The sequence below is a fragment of the Labrus bergylta genome, chromosome 1, assembly GCF_963930695.1.
Source record: "Labrus bergylta chromosome 1, fLabBer1.1, whole genome shotgun sequence".
Classification (NCBI taxonomy): domain Eukaryota; kingdom Metazoa; phylum Chordata; class Actinopteri; order Labriformes; family Labridae; genus Labrus; species Labrus bergylta.
This window is the reverse complement of record NC_089195.1, coordinates 29,319,520-29,335,541: the sequence shown is the minus strand read 5'-3', so window position 1 is coordinate 29,335,541 and position 16,022 is coordinate 29,319,520. Positions and strand designations below refer to the sequence as shown.

The following is a 16,022-nucleotide window of genomic DNA, read 5'->3' as shown; positions in this document are numbered from 1 at the left end:
CCAACAGCGTGACCCAGATAGAATCCCTGCAGCTGGGTCAATAAGCAGAATGTAATAGAAATCTATATTATTGTAAGTATGCTCTGCTTTGTAATCCTCCTTCTAGTCTCATCTTTCATCTTTCCCATCGCTCTCCAACATTTTTCCCACTTTTCCCACATTTCTCCTGACCCTGTATCTTTGCAGAGATAAAGTTAGCGGGCTGTTTCTGCTGCTCTCTCAGCACACATGACTTACATCTTATCCATGTGTGGACTCTTAACAGGAGGAGACAGATATGAGCAAACATAGATGAGTCTGATCTGTAACGTATGTCTGCTGACAGTAGAAGTAATAAGAGGAAATGTGTGATGTGCTGACCTCATGTACATACTCAATGCAACAAAATGATTTGACTGTCGTTTGGTAAATTTGAGCAGAAAATGTTGTCTGATGTTTAGGGAGCACACAATCAAGCCTGCACACATTTCCATACACTAATACATCACAGACACACACACACACACACACACACACACACACACACACACGTAAACATGTAGCACTTCAGTGAGCATCACTCAGCAGTGTACGTTGGAACTCGCTCTATCTAGATCTGATCCAAGGAGAATGTTCTGTCTGCGGTGAACCCTGCATCCATCACTCACACAGGGATGGAAGGCTGTGAAGGCTCTGTGTGTGTGTGTGTGTGTGTGTGTGTGTGTGAGCTTGCTGCATGGTAAATGTTCTAGCAGGTGGTGAGCAGTATGGAGCACATACTGTCTCTGGAGGTGGAGTGTGACTGTAGGTGTATTCGCAAAAGGAAATGATTCACATAAGGGACGAGTGTTTCTCTTAGATGAAGCTTTTCCTTCTTTTAAAAAAACGGTAAAAGAAACCAAAGCTGCTTATACATTTAGACATCCTTTTATCCAGGTCCCTGTTCCCCATAGACCTCCATTCCTTCTCTGTAAGCAGAAACAGTGTCAATTATATTACGGTTGGAGATGAGTGTAAAGCCTCGGTAACTGCTGAGATGACTTTTATTTAAAAACAAAAAAAAACATGCAGCATATTCAAAAAACGATGCTAAATTTATAAGCACATGCAAAAGTCCAAAACAAAGGCAAAAAAACAAATGCATCAACATCAAATGTGATGCTAATACATAAAGGATGCAAATCACAAATAAACATTACACAAATTAACAAACGCTGCAAATCCAGACCTAAACAGAGGTGGGAAAATGTCAAAGTTTAACAACAGAAAGTATCGTTAGAAATACAGGAGCCACGAGATTAACGGCAGGTCTGCCTCTTTGTCTCTTACCGCATTGATCTAATGTGCCCAAATTGCTCTTGAAGGCACCGCCATCGTCGTGAGTGTGTGAATGAGAATCAGTGTAAGAATGTGTTCGTGAAAGTGTTGACATGTTGAGGAAAGTGATTTAATCGTGGGAAGTTTAGAAAAAGAAGTAGGGTCCATTTATCGCTGATGATTTTCCTTTTGTTGCAACACTTGAATGTTGGTGTTAATATTCATATTTATCATCGACTTTATCAAATCTGCATTTCATAATGATCTACTTTATGTTTGGTTAAGACTGTTGGGAGATGAGGCAGTGTCAAGGCGAGATGGATGGATGAGTAAAACAAACACGGGAGCTTCACCTCAGAGAGTTGTGTTTTTTTGGCCTAAAGTGAAGGTTGGGACATCCTGATTGTGTTATATGTGAATCATGAGCTTTAGTAAGTGTAAGGCTAACTTCATCTCCAGCTGAACCTGAGCTCAGTTGCAGTGCTCACCTTTCAGCTAACACAGCGCTGACGTGCTTTTATTCCTGTGTCCGTTCCTAAGGGTGTGGTCGTCTCATGAGCCGTCTGTACGGATGGAAAATGTTCCTGCTGTTTGTCTTACATCATCATCTGTGTCCTCTGAATTAGCTCAGTGTCATTTCAAGCCAACCAGTCCAAACAGAGGTGCCAAATGGGCATCCGAACATTGAACACAAACCACCTCAACTGGCACAATCAGCTCATCATGACAGAGCAGCAGGGGCTCGAAGCAGAGGCCCTCATGGATCGCTGCACTCGTCATCCTCGCACAGTGACGCCAGACGCCCAGACGGCTTCTCTCGGTCACTACCCAAAACTCCCAACAGCAGCTGGGGCTCAAAACAAAACTGACCTACAAATGGAGAGCATCGCTCTGTGGCACATACAGTACAGTAAGTAATACTTTCTTCAAGCTACACACCGACTCAGGGTTCAACTTTCATTTTTAACAATTTGAAATGTCTTCCTCTTGTAGCTGTTTTCAGTTTGTAACCTGTATTTTTAGTATTCATATGATGAGGTGCTGGTGTTGTTCTGCCTCTGTAATAGTCTGGTGTCACATCTATTGGTAATGACTTCTATACACACACACATATTGGTAATAAACACTCACTTTAGTGTACTTCAGAACTCCCTTCACATCATTTACCAGCCATTTGAGGTGGGAAACGCTTTCAAGTATTACAGCAATTTTCAAAATTGTAGGCTGAGTTTCAGGTTTTGATGTCTGCTTCTTCTTCAAGACGTCTAAGATGTTTAAATTGTTCCTCCGTTTTTAATGTGTCAAATGATGACATTTCAAAGATTTTAAAACAAACTGAAGGAGATTGAAAACATGAGGAAGTGGTTTATTCCAGAAAGAATCTCACAAATACTATCATAGAAAAATGACCATAACTCTTGAACAGACTTTGCCAAAGCAAATAAAATATTTAAGGTTCTCCTGTTTGTAAAAGAACAACATCTAACACCCCAGGCTACAAAACTATGGACTCTGCTTCTGAATTCTCTTTCACACTGAGAAAACATGTCCATCACTACACGTCCCACCAGGTCCAGACACCGCAGCCTTTCACGACAGTTGTCCTCCCCAGAGCTCAGCCACCGAAACAGCCTCAATCTCAAGACAACAACTTTCACTTCTACAGCAGCTGCAGCCTCTCAGGCCTGCTGCTCTATCGCTGTTGATGAAGGACTGAACATTGCCAACCTGGCTCAGGAAGCCTCATCCTGCTGCTGACACCAGGATCTACCAGCAGGTTATCACCACAATCAGCAACGACCACCTTCACAGCTCCTTCACAGCTCCTTCACAGGTACTTCTATGTCTCCTTGTTTCCAGCCTTATCACAATGACAAGAGCTTGAACTTTGTTTGATCATTTAGAAACCTAATTATAATCTATTCCATGAAATGTGAAGCAGGGATTTAACGCTGATGGGAATTACAGCTACAATGAAATTGTTTTTAAAAATGGATCCAAATGTTTGTTTTTCAATATTGTTATTTATGGACTAATCACTTCAAGGATATTATGATCCCAATAGAAGACCATGCAACCAATATTCTTAATAGATACATTTAGATTTTACTACTTGTGTGTCTTTTATGCGACAGAGACAATAAAAACAAAAGCCTGATTATTGGGTTAATGTTAATTATCAAACAAATGCAACCAGAACAAAGGAAATAAATAAACAAATGCACTCACTATAAATCCAAACACATGTAAATAAATTCAGCTCTTTTTTTATATTTATAAGGATTTGCATGAGAATAAAAAAATGTCTCATTTAATTCCTTACCATCTCCAAACAGCATGAGGATGGCCAGATCCACAGCTCGCTTCCAGCCCGAGTCTTTCTGGATGGCGATGCCGTAGCCGGTGGAAGCGAAAACCTTACCGCTCCCGATGGTGACCAGCTTGCAGCCCTCGTCTCGGCCCGCCATGTAGTTCAGCACGGCTGCGTCGTAGATGAAAGCGTCCAGTTTGCTGGAAGTAAAACATGTGAGAAGAACACTTTGTGACAATGTGATAGTCCTTAGTGGCTGCAGTCATATAGTGACCGGTAATGAAGGAGTTCAAAATCAATCCCATGCTCTCTCATTCGTCTCTCTTCACACTTAAAGGTCACACATTATACACAGCACACTTCACCATGGTTTTCTAACACTAGCCTGTCTTTAACCCCCCCCCCCCCCCCCCCCCCCCCACTTATGAGATAAGTTCATCCTCTCTGTCTTTTGCCTGCTCCACTTTTCAGAAAAGTGTGCTCATACAGGCCATTTAAATAAAGTCCCCTCATGACATCACAAAGGGCAGTAACCCCTCCCCCTCTGGGTGACACTCCCACAGCTAGGTGTTTATTCTGTCCCGAGTCCACATTTCCACCGTAAACACTAGTGCATGGGGTGAGAAAGCCCAAGCCACATACCCTTCCAGAAAAGGGCGTGGTCAGACACAGCTCATTTACATTTAAAGGTACAGACACAGAAACAGCCTGTTCTGAGCAGGGCTGAAATAGAGGGGTTTATAGACATGATCAAATACAGGATCAGAGTGGATTTATAACAAGAAACTTCACAGACATCTTTTGGGGAGCTCTGGGACTTATTCAAACTTGTTAAAAATGATAATTATATGTGACCTTTAAAAGCTTGGTTTGTTTGAATAGAAACTTAACTTCAAGACAACAAGTGACCGGCGGACGTGGGCAGGCACGGAGAGACTGACGTGAGGGGATGCAGGACGCCACTCCGTGTGTTACATGAAGCTGTTTGGCAAATCCCAGAGCTTTCTGGACAATACTGGTTAACCAGCATTAGGAGTAATGAGTGCAGCATATGCAGGAGTGCTTTTGCACAACTCCAGTCCAGCTCATCAAAAGGCAGCCCACTGTTTCTCCAAAACAAAAAAACAAGCGGCCATCTTCAGAAGTGGATGTGCAGCCAGGAACGGCACACACAAGCATGGCGGAGCAGCGGCAGGAGCCGAGTAGCTTTGCTGCACTTCGTTCAGGGGGACATTTGAGTAGGTTTTTAATATTGGTTTGAAACTTATTACACGATACACTTCAGAGCTTACACCGCCCACCTAACACCCAATGTTTGAAAACGTTCAAATACTTCAGTGACAAAATCTCAAAAAGGATTGGAAGGTAAATGTAATACTTGTAGAGAGTAGATATTATGTTCAAAAGATAAGATAAGATTACATAAGAAGATTCTTAAACAACATACAGTAGTTCGAAGCTGTTTGTGGATTTGGTTTCCAGGCGCTTTAAAGGAAATGATAAGAAATACATAAGATAGAGAGAGTCATACATGTAAGTGTTGACTTGCATAACACTGAGATTTAAAGGGAAAGGGAGTGTTCATGCTTTATATAATATATATATTTTTGTTTACATTGAGAGAATTTTGTGATTTGATTTTAAGTTAGTAATCTTTAATAAAATATGAGCAGGTAAATGTAGGAGTATTTGATAGTTGGTCACAGAGTCTGAAAAACAAAATCCTCTTCCAACCAAAAGAGCACATTGATTCTATCGGGTGAGAATATTCAACCTTTAGGCTTTTAAATACATGATGCACTTTGTTTCTAAGACTGTAAAGCACATAGTGTTGCCTCCGTCAGTGAGAGGAGATGTTCAGTTGTCATGCAGACTTTAGTTGACCTAAGTATAGATATTCAGAGATATGAGGGAAAAAAAAGCTTACCATCACAATGACAACTGTGCACTTCCCTCTGTTAATGAGATATAGTACAAAGCTTCTGAAACAATAGCGATTATTTTTTTAATCTGTTGATTTAAAGGTCAGGAAATGATCTTTAAGCTCAGGTATAGTGTTTAGGAAAAATGACTAAGCTGACCCCGTGACAACCTGTGTGTCAGGCTCTGACAAGCATGGCATATCCCAGCTGTAAAAACTCCAGAGGACACTACGTATTCTCTTCTATTCTTCTCCCATGAGTGATATGAAAGGTGAATTGACATGACAGTCTCCAGCTTGGTGACAAACGACCATCAAACAGCGCCTCGGGCTCTGCAGGCCTCTGTGGTTAACCAGCTCAAACTCTCACCAAACACCAGAGGTACTTTACTGCTTTGCATTCTTAATTCTCTGCCAAGGCTTGATGGAAACATTGGAGGACAGGGAGAGGGAGAGAGTGCATAGGGAAAGAAGTTATTAACTTGCTTTTAGAGGCAGAGAGAGTGAATATTAGCAAGTTCTCACAGCAACCACAGGCCATGCTGCTATTTCTGGGCGCCAGAAGCAGGAAGATACACAGACCCACTTGCTGCCCACCCACATTGCCCAGAATTCTCCCTCTCCCTCAGCGTCTCTCTCTGCTTTTTCCATGATCATCTTTTTTTCTCTGTGTTGCATCAGAGCTGGACCTCACAGCCCCATCATGTCTATTTTCTCCCTCCTGAGAACCTTTTTCAACTCCCTTGCCTTGCCACACTCTCCCCATACGTGCTGCATCCTCCCCTAAATCTCTCCCCTCCTTACCCAGACTTCAGACTGTACAGCGCTTCATCTACATTCTTCTGGTGGAAGCTCGTCATGTAAGAGTGCATGTCCCGGTAGTTGTTGCGGATGTTGCGCTCCGTACTCCCGTTGGGGACCGTGCCGAACCGGAACGGCGGCGAGAACTCATTAGGCTTCTGGAACTGTAGTGGGGGTTTACCGGAAAAGGAACCACACAGAGAAAAATGACAGAGAAGTGCTCGTTAGCATGGAAAAAGGCACTGAGCTGCAACAAATAGCCTTTAATGCACTGTTGAGCAGGAGCCTAGGACTGTGCTTTTGGAAATTTAAAATTATCTAAATGCTTAAGGTTGTGCTCAACATAAAGACAAATATGTGAGGATCTAGAGGACAGATATGGACAAACATGTACTGAACTCAAGTTCAAAACATATCTTTGAGCTTTATGCTGAATAAGTGTTAAAAGGGATTCATCTAGGACTGCTGCTTTAATTAAAGCCAATCAAAATGTCTCACGCCTGAGGGGACAATTTGTCTGAACAACAGTCTAGCCAAAGATATACAGTGTCTGATACCACAAGACAGAGAGAAGCAAATCCTCACCGTTAAGAGGTTGTGGCTCACATTACTCGAAGCATATCTTATTAGAAAACGATCGTAGAGTGATAACATAGAAAATGTTAACTTATTCATTGAATCATCTGTGGCTACCTGATTAATCTTATTGTTATGTTAATATGTGTGTGGCAGGAGCTCAGAGAAGAGCAACTGAACAAGGTGAGTCGATTCACAGCAGAGCTGGTGAATATTTATCTTTGAGAAAATCGATTAAGAAAACATGAAGAAAAAAAAAAGAATTGCTCGATCACCCTTCTCAAATCTGAGCGTTTGCTGCTTTTCTTTGTTCTGTATATTTGCATTTTGAGGACTTGAAGGATTTGGACTGTTGGTCAGACAAAATAAGACAATTTGAAAACATCATCTGGGCTTTAAGAAGTGTGAAAGCAATTTTTCTTATTTTGTCGGCTCGAAAACAAAAGTAGTGGTTCCAGAAAAGAAAAGGGGTTTGATGAAATGTGTCTGAATATCTGAGTGTACAAGACAAATAAACGTAAAAATATGATAAATCAAACCAGAGTTTGTTTAAACTGACCAATACACAACCCACATCAGAGTGACTGCTGAAGACACAAGTTCTATACGCCTTGAAATTACATCTTATAATCGGGTGTTTTAATGGACGTAATACAAAGTAAAAAATGATTTAACTCTTAATATCACTGATAGCATCAAAATGACCTTCAAATCAAATGTTGCCTGGTGAACTTCCATGGCCAGGCACCATATTTCTGATCTTGTAACTTTTTGTGCACGTGGTTGCAGTTTGAGATCAACATGCAGGAACTTTGTGATCATCCTGAATCTGGAGTTGTGACTCAAAGGGATCTGGCCTTCACTGGTCGGGCGCCTTAGCTTTTGATTCCCTGCCAGAGGATCTCAGATTAGCCGATCTGTGTGCACTTTAAAATCATTGCAAAAAACGTTCTTTTATCTGAGGACCATCTATTTTACTTATATTCATGTATTTAGTTTACTTTCTACATATTTCATATCATTTTGTTTTTTTTACATTTTAATAATGAACTTATTGTTTGCTTGATTTACTTTTAATGTCTGACACTGGTGTACCTTCTTACTGGTTTTAAAAGGTACTTTATAAATAGTTATTATCATTATGTTACTATGATGAGTTTAACATACGGCACATGAGCTCGTCTAACAGTGCTTTGTTAGCAACACCCAAACTGTTCAGATATTTATCAATAAAACAAGATTTTTTTAAGTTCAGGGTTTCTATATGGGCTCCATCTCTGCTCTTTTTATTTGTTTTAACAGAACCCTACCTAAGCAAACAAACCCTGTGTAGACTAGAATACACATTAAATCATGAGGTCCCCCGTGGCTCAGGTTCTGTCCACACTCAGTATCACAACTCCCCACATTACGTTCCTCACACACCTCCGCCCCATAAGCCCCCTTTTGCACGGCTTTGAATTCACACCTTCTTGTCTGAAAGGCCCGACACCTGGTCCACATACTCCTCCTGGATCATGAAGGCAGCCAGATTGGCAGTGTAGGAGGCCAGGAAGATGACAGCGAAGAAGGCCCAAACGGACACCATGATCTTACTGGTGGTACCTTTGGGATTCTGCACGGGGACGGAGTTGTTGAAAACCAGACCCCAAAGCAGCCAGACGGCCTTACCGATGGTGAAGGAGGGACCTCCGGGCTCTGGGAGGGATGGAGGGGGGAGGCGAAAAAGAAGAAAGATGAAAAAGACAAAAGATGCAAAAAGGTCTCACAGATCCCAGGTTACATGTTGTGATCTACTCTGCTACACTATTTACACATTTACCATTCTTTATTTTCATGTCTGTTATGTTCATTTAATTATTAGTTCTGCTGTGGAGACAGTTAAATGTGTGCCAGATTTCAGTCTAGGTCCCATTTCCCCACTGTAACAATACTGTGTTTCATGTCACATTGTACCCTGTTGTATCCTATCATATTAGGGCCCGACCGATATGTTTTTTTGGGGCCTAGACCAAAATCGATATTGGGATGGAAAAAAAATCAGATACTGATATATATATATCGGCCGATATCTTTCTTAGATCTGCGCTCGATCTGTAGTGATAGATAGATTGATATAGATAAACACATTTATTGGGTGTTCCCTCACGTGCAGAATCCAGCACTTGTGGAAAATATATCCAGTATAACAACACAAGACGGTCACTCTACTAGAAAGTAACTGTGCACATATGCTTGATGATGCTTGTTGTAATCCATATAGCGCCCTCTGCTGGTGACAACCAGAAAGAGAACTGCTAGTGTAACACAAGGAAACTAAAATGAAATGCTATTTGACTGGTGAATAAATCTCGTAATATCGGCACATATATGCACCGATAGCTACTTGATATGCTAATACCGGCTAATATTATCGGCTGACCGATTCATTGGTCAAGCTCTATATTATGTCATTTGATATTGTATCGTATCGTATCGTATCGTATCGCATCGCATCGCATCGCATCGCATCGCATCGCATCGCATCGCATCGTATCGTATCGTATCGTATCGTATCGTATTGTATCATATCGTATCGTATCCTATCCTATCCTATCCTATCCTTTACCATCATATTGTACAGTATTGCATCGTGTCTTACGGATCATATCCTATGGTTTTGTATGGTTGGTACTACTTGGTTTGATCTGCAGTTACTCGTAAAAAGTACTAAATGAGGCAGTAAATAAATGGCGGCTACAAAGACTGGATTTAATGCCAACCTTTAGCTTGTCAGTGATTGCAGGATGTGCTGCACGCTCCATATGCCCTCGTCCAACCTCTAACGTGACAACCTGCTGTTACAGACTAACTCTGCTCCACCTCCCTCCACATTACTATGACAAGGTAGCAGGATGGAAACACTACCTACTGTAGCTCTCTCAGAGACACAGAGAGAGAGAGGGTGAAGGGGAGTCGATGGGCTCACAGCAGGCTACAATTATGCTACAGCTGTAAAGGACAACAGCCTTACATAACCTAGAGATTAAACGACGCATAGCTGTGCACACTGATGCTATGACAGAAAACGTTCAGAAAACGCCGCTGCAGTAAACACTACCTCACTACACAAACGAAACATCATGACTCTTCCCCACTCTGATAACAAAACAAAAAAAAAGAGTGTGAGCAGCAACACTTGTTTTGATTTCGCTCTGAGTAGCTGCTGTTGTGTCAAGCTAATGCAATCCCGGGAGTCAAACAGAGCTGGGTGAGTAAAACTGCAGGAGAAAAAATAGATTGAATCTGAACCATTGATTTTGACGTGTAAATGGATTTGAATGGAACAGAATTTGATTCAACAGGGTAGTGTTGTCCCATACTGCCAGACACAAAGCTGACACATATTTTCAATGCGTGGTAATACATCTATTAAGCTTTATTTACTGTTAGACTGCCCTTGAGGTGGTGGTGTATCAGCGTTGTGTAATATTTGAAAATGGCAAAATAGAAAATGGTCTAGAAACGAGAGAACAGAGGAGTCTTTGTTGACACAAGGATGTTAAGAATACTTAAGATCACCGATCTGCTTCTTTTCAATGATCCTTTTCATTAGTGAAAGAGCTTAAGTGACTGTGGCTGTAGATAAGTACTTGAAGATATCGAGTACAGGAGCTCCAGTAACTCTCATTCAGAAGGGATTGTCAAAGTGGTTTTACTCAAGGAGGCCACGGTTTGGTTGGTGTATTCAAGGTAGCACAATGTCCATTCTAGCACATGACACTGCCTGCACATGTACCTCATTGTCACCTTTTTGGAGCATCAATTGTAGAGGGTGTGAGCTTATATGTGTGTTACTGTTTATGTGTGTGTGTACATGTGTGTGTGTCCTCTCACCTCGCCCATCTGCCAGACAGCGATTGTAACCCACCGGGCTAATGTACTCAAACGCAAACACAGCTACAGCCGACACAATCAGCAGCATCACAAACATCATGACCCAGACATCGGCGCTGAAGGGCTCTGCAACACAGAGAGGGAGAGAAGTGGGGAAGGAAGGTGACAAGGAGAGGGAGGGAGGGAGAAGAGGGAGGGAGTGGGGAGCAGGTTGAAGAAGAGGGTACAGCAGGGTGCAGATGAAGATGAAAGAGGGAAGAAGAAGAGAGGAGGGAAGCACAGAGGGGAGGTTCATTAAATCAATCAAGACAATTAAAAAAATCACTGCTAGTATCAACATGATTATTTGTATTTATGTGCTGTGTGCTCCCTGGTTCACACTGATGGACTGTGATTTGAGTTTGTTTGAACACTAACAAGCACTTCTCAGGAGAGAAGCAGAGAGGAAGGTAGGTAGGTAGGTGTGAATGGACACATGTACTCATCCAATTGGACACATTTTCTAACTCTTGCACTCAGCAGTTTTCACACACACGAAATATCAGGGAACAAACACTGTAGTCACAAAAACCATGTCGCTACACGGTACATTTAGCAGCGATGGAGCCTCAAACAACCTTTATCAGAACACAGAGCTGCTCATATTCAAGTTAAAAGTATTAACGGCCACTTTTGGTACTATTTACAGACAGCATTTCTTAGCAACAGGCAGTAATTGGTTTCAAAATTAGTATGAAATATTTGTATTCAATGTCTTAGTGAGCTGCTGCCCTGCTGGATTCAAATTGAGTTTAAATAGGAAAGGGGATTCACAGAAAAAAAGCAGCATGCAGACCAGCGTAGCTGCAATATGGTGGCATTTCGAAGCAACAGCAGCAGGAAAAGCAAGTTATTAATCACAGAGTCGACGGCACGCTGACAGCGGTCGTTCATCTGATATGAGGCTATGAAAACTTTTTGGCATTTTTTGCATCAATCTGAAATATAGGAGGGAGTAATTCAATAAGAAGGAGCAGCCACTGTGACGACTTAGCTACAGAAACGTCTCACTGCTAAGAAAGATAACCAACTGTACTGTGAGGCGCTTTCTGGAACAACTCACTCCAGCCATAACATCTTATCAAGTGATATTTCAAAGACAGTGACGTGCCATTAGTGGTAACTGATGATATATACTGATGAACATTTTCCATCCTTTTATTAAACCGACATGAGTTCGTTTGGCTGATTTATAGGTAGATACTCCATTTCTGTTTTTCTGTTGAGTTGCTGCTCGACTTTTTTTTGATTTCAGCAGAAATGAAACATTTGGGACTTCAAGACACTTTTAAAGCAAAGACTGAAAGCCTCAAAACTGTGTTCATAAAAATTCAAAATTAAGCTCTCACAGTCACCAATTGGACCTAGAGTATGGTGTGATTATTTTGTATTTCAGAAGTAAAGACTTCAATCTCAGTGTTTGCACTCTTAAAATGAGATAATGATGGAATGCATGTGAACACATTTAGACGTTTTAGTAATTTTGAGAGAAAATGCACATTTTCTGTTGCACAACTTTGAATAATTATGATTCTTTAAAGAAAGGTAAACCATTTCCTTACTGTGTGAAAAACACTTTTGTGTATTTGTATGTGATACGAGTGTATTTGTGTGCAGAAGTGTTCTGGAACCTGCCAGAAGCATCAGCTCTGTTTCTCCTTACCAAGAAAGGCGGAGGGGGAGACAGTGCCGTTGCTACGGGAGACCATGACACTGATCCCGGTCTCGATGAAGGGCACTGAGAAGTCGATGACCTCGGACCTCTCTTCGTTGATGGTGAGCGAACCCACCGCCATGTGCGCATTCTTCAAAACAACCTGCAGGTTCCACCAGAGACAGACAGACAGACAGACGAGGGCAAAACACAGAAGATCAGCAGGAGCATGAAGCTGAATGTTCCTGGGACATGATGAGAAGAATTTACAACTGCTGACATCCGTACAAAAACCACAATCTGTCTTTTGAGTCATCACTTTTTTCGTTAGAGTGTAATCAGGAGGAAAAGCAGATCATTACTATGCTTCATCCACATCTGACTTCTCACTATTCCACCCTCCCTCTGAGCACACTCAGGTGTATTCTCTGGAGCCTCTGGACATGAATAAAATGGAGGAGTGTTAATAAGAAATATGTTTGCCAAAGTGAGCAGGAATCCTAAACGCATTTTTATTTTCTTTGTTTTTCACACTTCTTCATTGCAGCCTTCTCTCTCTCTCTCTCTGTGTGTGTTTTCTGCATCTGTTGTTCTGTTTTCCCCCCTTTCAAATTAAATCATTATCTACTTACTTAGGCATTTAAAGACTAATGCAGCCATGCATGAATGCACAGCTCATTTGCATAGCTCTGACTTTATGCTGATTTATACTTCAGGAACGGATACTTTTATTTTATATCACTGCACACATCTCCTTTGTTCTCAAGATAATAATGTGGCTCGCTTTCTTAATAATCAATTAAGTTGGACATCACATCGATTTGTAAGGGCTGCATTGTGCTGAATGTCTAATGAGTAACGAGTGCAGGAGAGAAGTGGGTCTTTCCCCGAGGCTGCTTTTCCTTCTCTGCTTGAAACGGCTTTCAACTACATGTTTTTTTTTTCTTTTCTTCTCCCCACCCCTGATTAAGAACCTTGTTGCTCTCCTGCTGAGGTTTTATGCAGCTGATCACAGCTCCCCCTCAGGTCAGGTTGGGGGTATAAGTGTATAATAAGTGCTTGATGGCTGACAGAGACGGTGAGAAACTTACAGAAATAAGACTTTCAGATGATAAATTAAGCCATGTCATTTCAAATGGCAGTAAAAATGTGCCCAGTTGTAGTAGAGTTAGCATTAATAATACAATACAGATTTAATATTTGAATACCTTTTAAAGTCATTGTTTCAATGAACTGTATTTGTGTTGTACAGAAAAGTGAAATAGTAGACTCCTTGTTCTTCTTTCTATTTTTATGCCTTTATTGTTAGAGACAGGACAGTGGATAGAGAGAGTGGATAGAGTCAGAATCGGGAGAGAGAAAGAGAGAGAGAGAGAGAGTGGGGAATGACATGTGGGAAAGAAGACAGATTTGAAACTGGGCCGCCCGCTTTAAGTACTACAGCCTCCGTACACATGGTGCACGCACTAACCACTAGGCTACCAGCGCCCCAAGTAGAATCTTCATTAGTAAGAACGAGGAACTAAAGTGATGCGCAAAGAAAAAGAGAAAAAAAACGTAACACCCACACGTGGATTGATATATATAAATCTGAACGTACATTTTAAAATGAAATGTAATCAGTGATGATGACAGGAAATACGTCGGTTTAATAACCAAAAAAAAGAAACACTACATTTAGTCTTCATTTCCGCTGTTTTATGAGCTGCTTGATATTTTGAGAGCCTTTCTGGAACTCTTTTCTATTCCCCAGAGGGACACGCCACCCACAAAGGTGAGCTAATCGGATGCCAATTAAGAAATAGAGCTGCAGTAAAAGTGGATATAGTGATGTAACATACTGGTTCTGGTGGAAGTGAGAGAAACTCGTGGAATACATTCATTGGGAGGTACACAGCTAAATTTAGAGGCTCCGCTGGTTCAATGGAGGTTGTGTGCTGAGGTTTCCTGCGTTCTGCTGCAGTGCTCTCTCAGCTGTGAAAAACACAATCAGCTCATGTGCCAGCAGGTCTGCATGACATCCAATGAACTTGCATTGTGGCTATTTTAAATCCGTTTACAGCCAATGAGGTGTGACTTCTTTTCTGGTGTTGAGCTGTTTAAGCTCATGTGTAACTTCAGACGACATCATTCAACAGATCAGTGAGACAGAATCACAGCCAGCAAGGATTAAAGAACAAGTCGAGTACATTTGAATACAAGCGTCCTCACCTCACCAACCATGCCGTTCCACGTCCCATTAACCTTCTTGCCGTGTTTGCCGTTGGTGACCAGGTACAGGTCATATGAGAATTTAACCGCCTTGGCGATCTTCTTCAAGATATCAATACAGAACCCTTTGCAGCAGCGCTTGATGTAAATCCCTGAATCGCCCGTCTGATTGCTGTGAGGTGTTACAGAGTGACAGACGGGGAGAGGAAGGAACAGATGAAAAACAAAATCAGCGATCTGAGATTAAGGTTTATTTGTGTTTAGGAAGAAAAGATAGCAGTTTAAAAAGAGAGAGGATCAGGAATAAAATGGAATAAATCCACAATGAAACACCTCTATGATATTTGAGACTGAATGATCTGTAAAACATGAACCAGGGGTTTATCTACCTGGCTCTGAGGCTAGTCTTACAGATTTGGCTTTGGGCACACACAGATAAATCTACACATCTCTGTGCATCTGCCTCAGTCAGAATGTTTGGCTGGAGAGAAATCCAGCATCTTATTCTCGTTGGCACAGAGCTTTCCATCCCTGAAATGCAGAATGTGAGGATGTCTTTGAAGGAAGAGGCAGACAGACAGGCAGATGCGTGTGTGTGTGTGTGTGTGTGTGTGTGTGTGTGTGGGGGGGGGGGGGGGGGGGACAGGAACAGGAAAAAAAAGAAGGCAAAAGATCAGTCAATAAAAGAACCACTGAGCTGGAAGATGTACGACGCCCTCAGGAGATTTCAGGTAGGCCAGTGATAGAAAACGAGGCCATTGAAGAAAATTCATTATCACACACCAAGGAGAAGTGGATGGCAAGAGGGTGAAGGGTGAAGAGTCCCAGGAGAGGGGAAAATAGTCCAAGAAACCAAGACAATGATCTAGTTAGCAGAAGCGAAGCCAGTGGAGGTAATGCTGAGAGACTGTGAGAGGACCAAAACGATGCTTCTGGAGGATAAACTCAACCAGGATGGAGGGGAAATACCACAACACGGTACAGTGACAGCAAAATAACTAACAGGAGGACACGACAAGGAATATTCAAGATGTTCAATAAGTCATGACTTTGAGCTTTCCTCTTAATACAAATATTCATGGTTCCTTTATTTTTCTGTCTGCTGACATCGGCACATTCTGCATTATATTCTGCTAAACGAGCGATGCAGCTGTTGTTGGTGTTTTTTATTTATGGCTTCAGGTGATTTGTTGTTCTACAATTCACTTGTGTTGTGTGGAACAAATCACTTGAACTTCATTCACAAGGTTACATAGTCTACAAGAGGAACTTTAAATAATCCATGTTTTCAGATATATAGACATATCAATCAATATACCTCACTCAGATCCATGAAG

The 16,022-nt window shown here is 41.6% G+C and overlaps 1 protein-coding gene across 7 annotated transcripts in view; it reads right to left on the bottom strand.

Moving 5' to 3' along the window:
- grin2bb (glutamate receptor, ionotropic, N-methyl D-aspartate 2B, genome duplicate b) overlaps nucleotides 1-16,022 on the bottom strand; it is a 103,373-nt gene that overhangs the window by 12,019 nt on the left and 75,332 nt on the right. For all 7 annotated transcript variants that reach the window (XM_020647652.3, XM_065958617.1, XM_065958618.1 and 4 more), the window contains exons 9-14: nucleotides 14,686-14,857; nucleotides 12,484-12,637; nucleotides 10,782-10,907; nucleotides 8,374-8,603; nucleotides 6,333-6,493; nucleotides 3,620-3,807 (exon numbers count right to left, since the gene is read on the bottom strand). In XM_020647652.3, coding sequence (XP_020503308.1) covers nucleotides 3,620-3,807; nucleotides 6,333-6,493; nucleotides 8,374-8,603; nucleotides 10,782-10,907; nucleotides 12,484-12,637; nucleotides 14,686-14,857 — 1,031 coding nt within the window. The remainder of the gene's footprint in view (nucleotides 1-3,619; nucleotides 3,808-6,332; nucleotides 6,494-8,373; nucleotides 8,604-10,781; nucleotides 10,908-12,483; nucleotides 12,638-14,685; nucleotides 14,858-16,022) is intronic.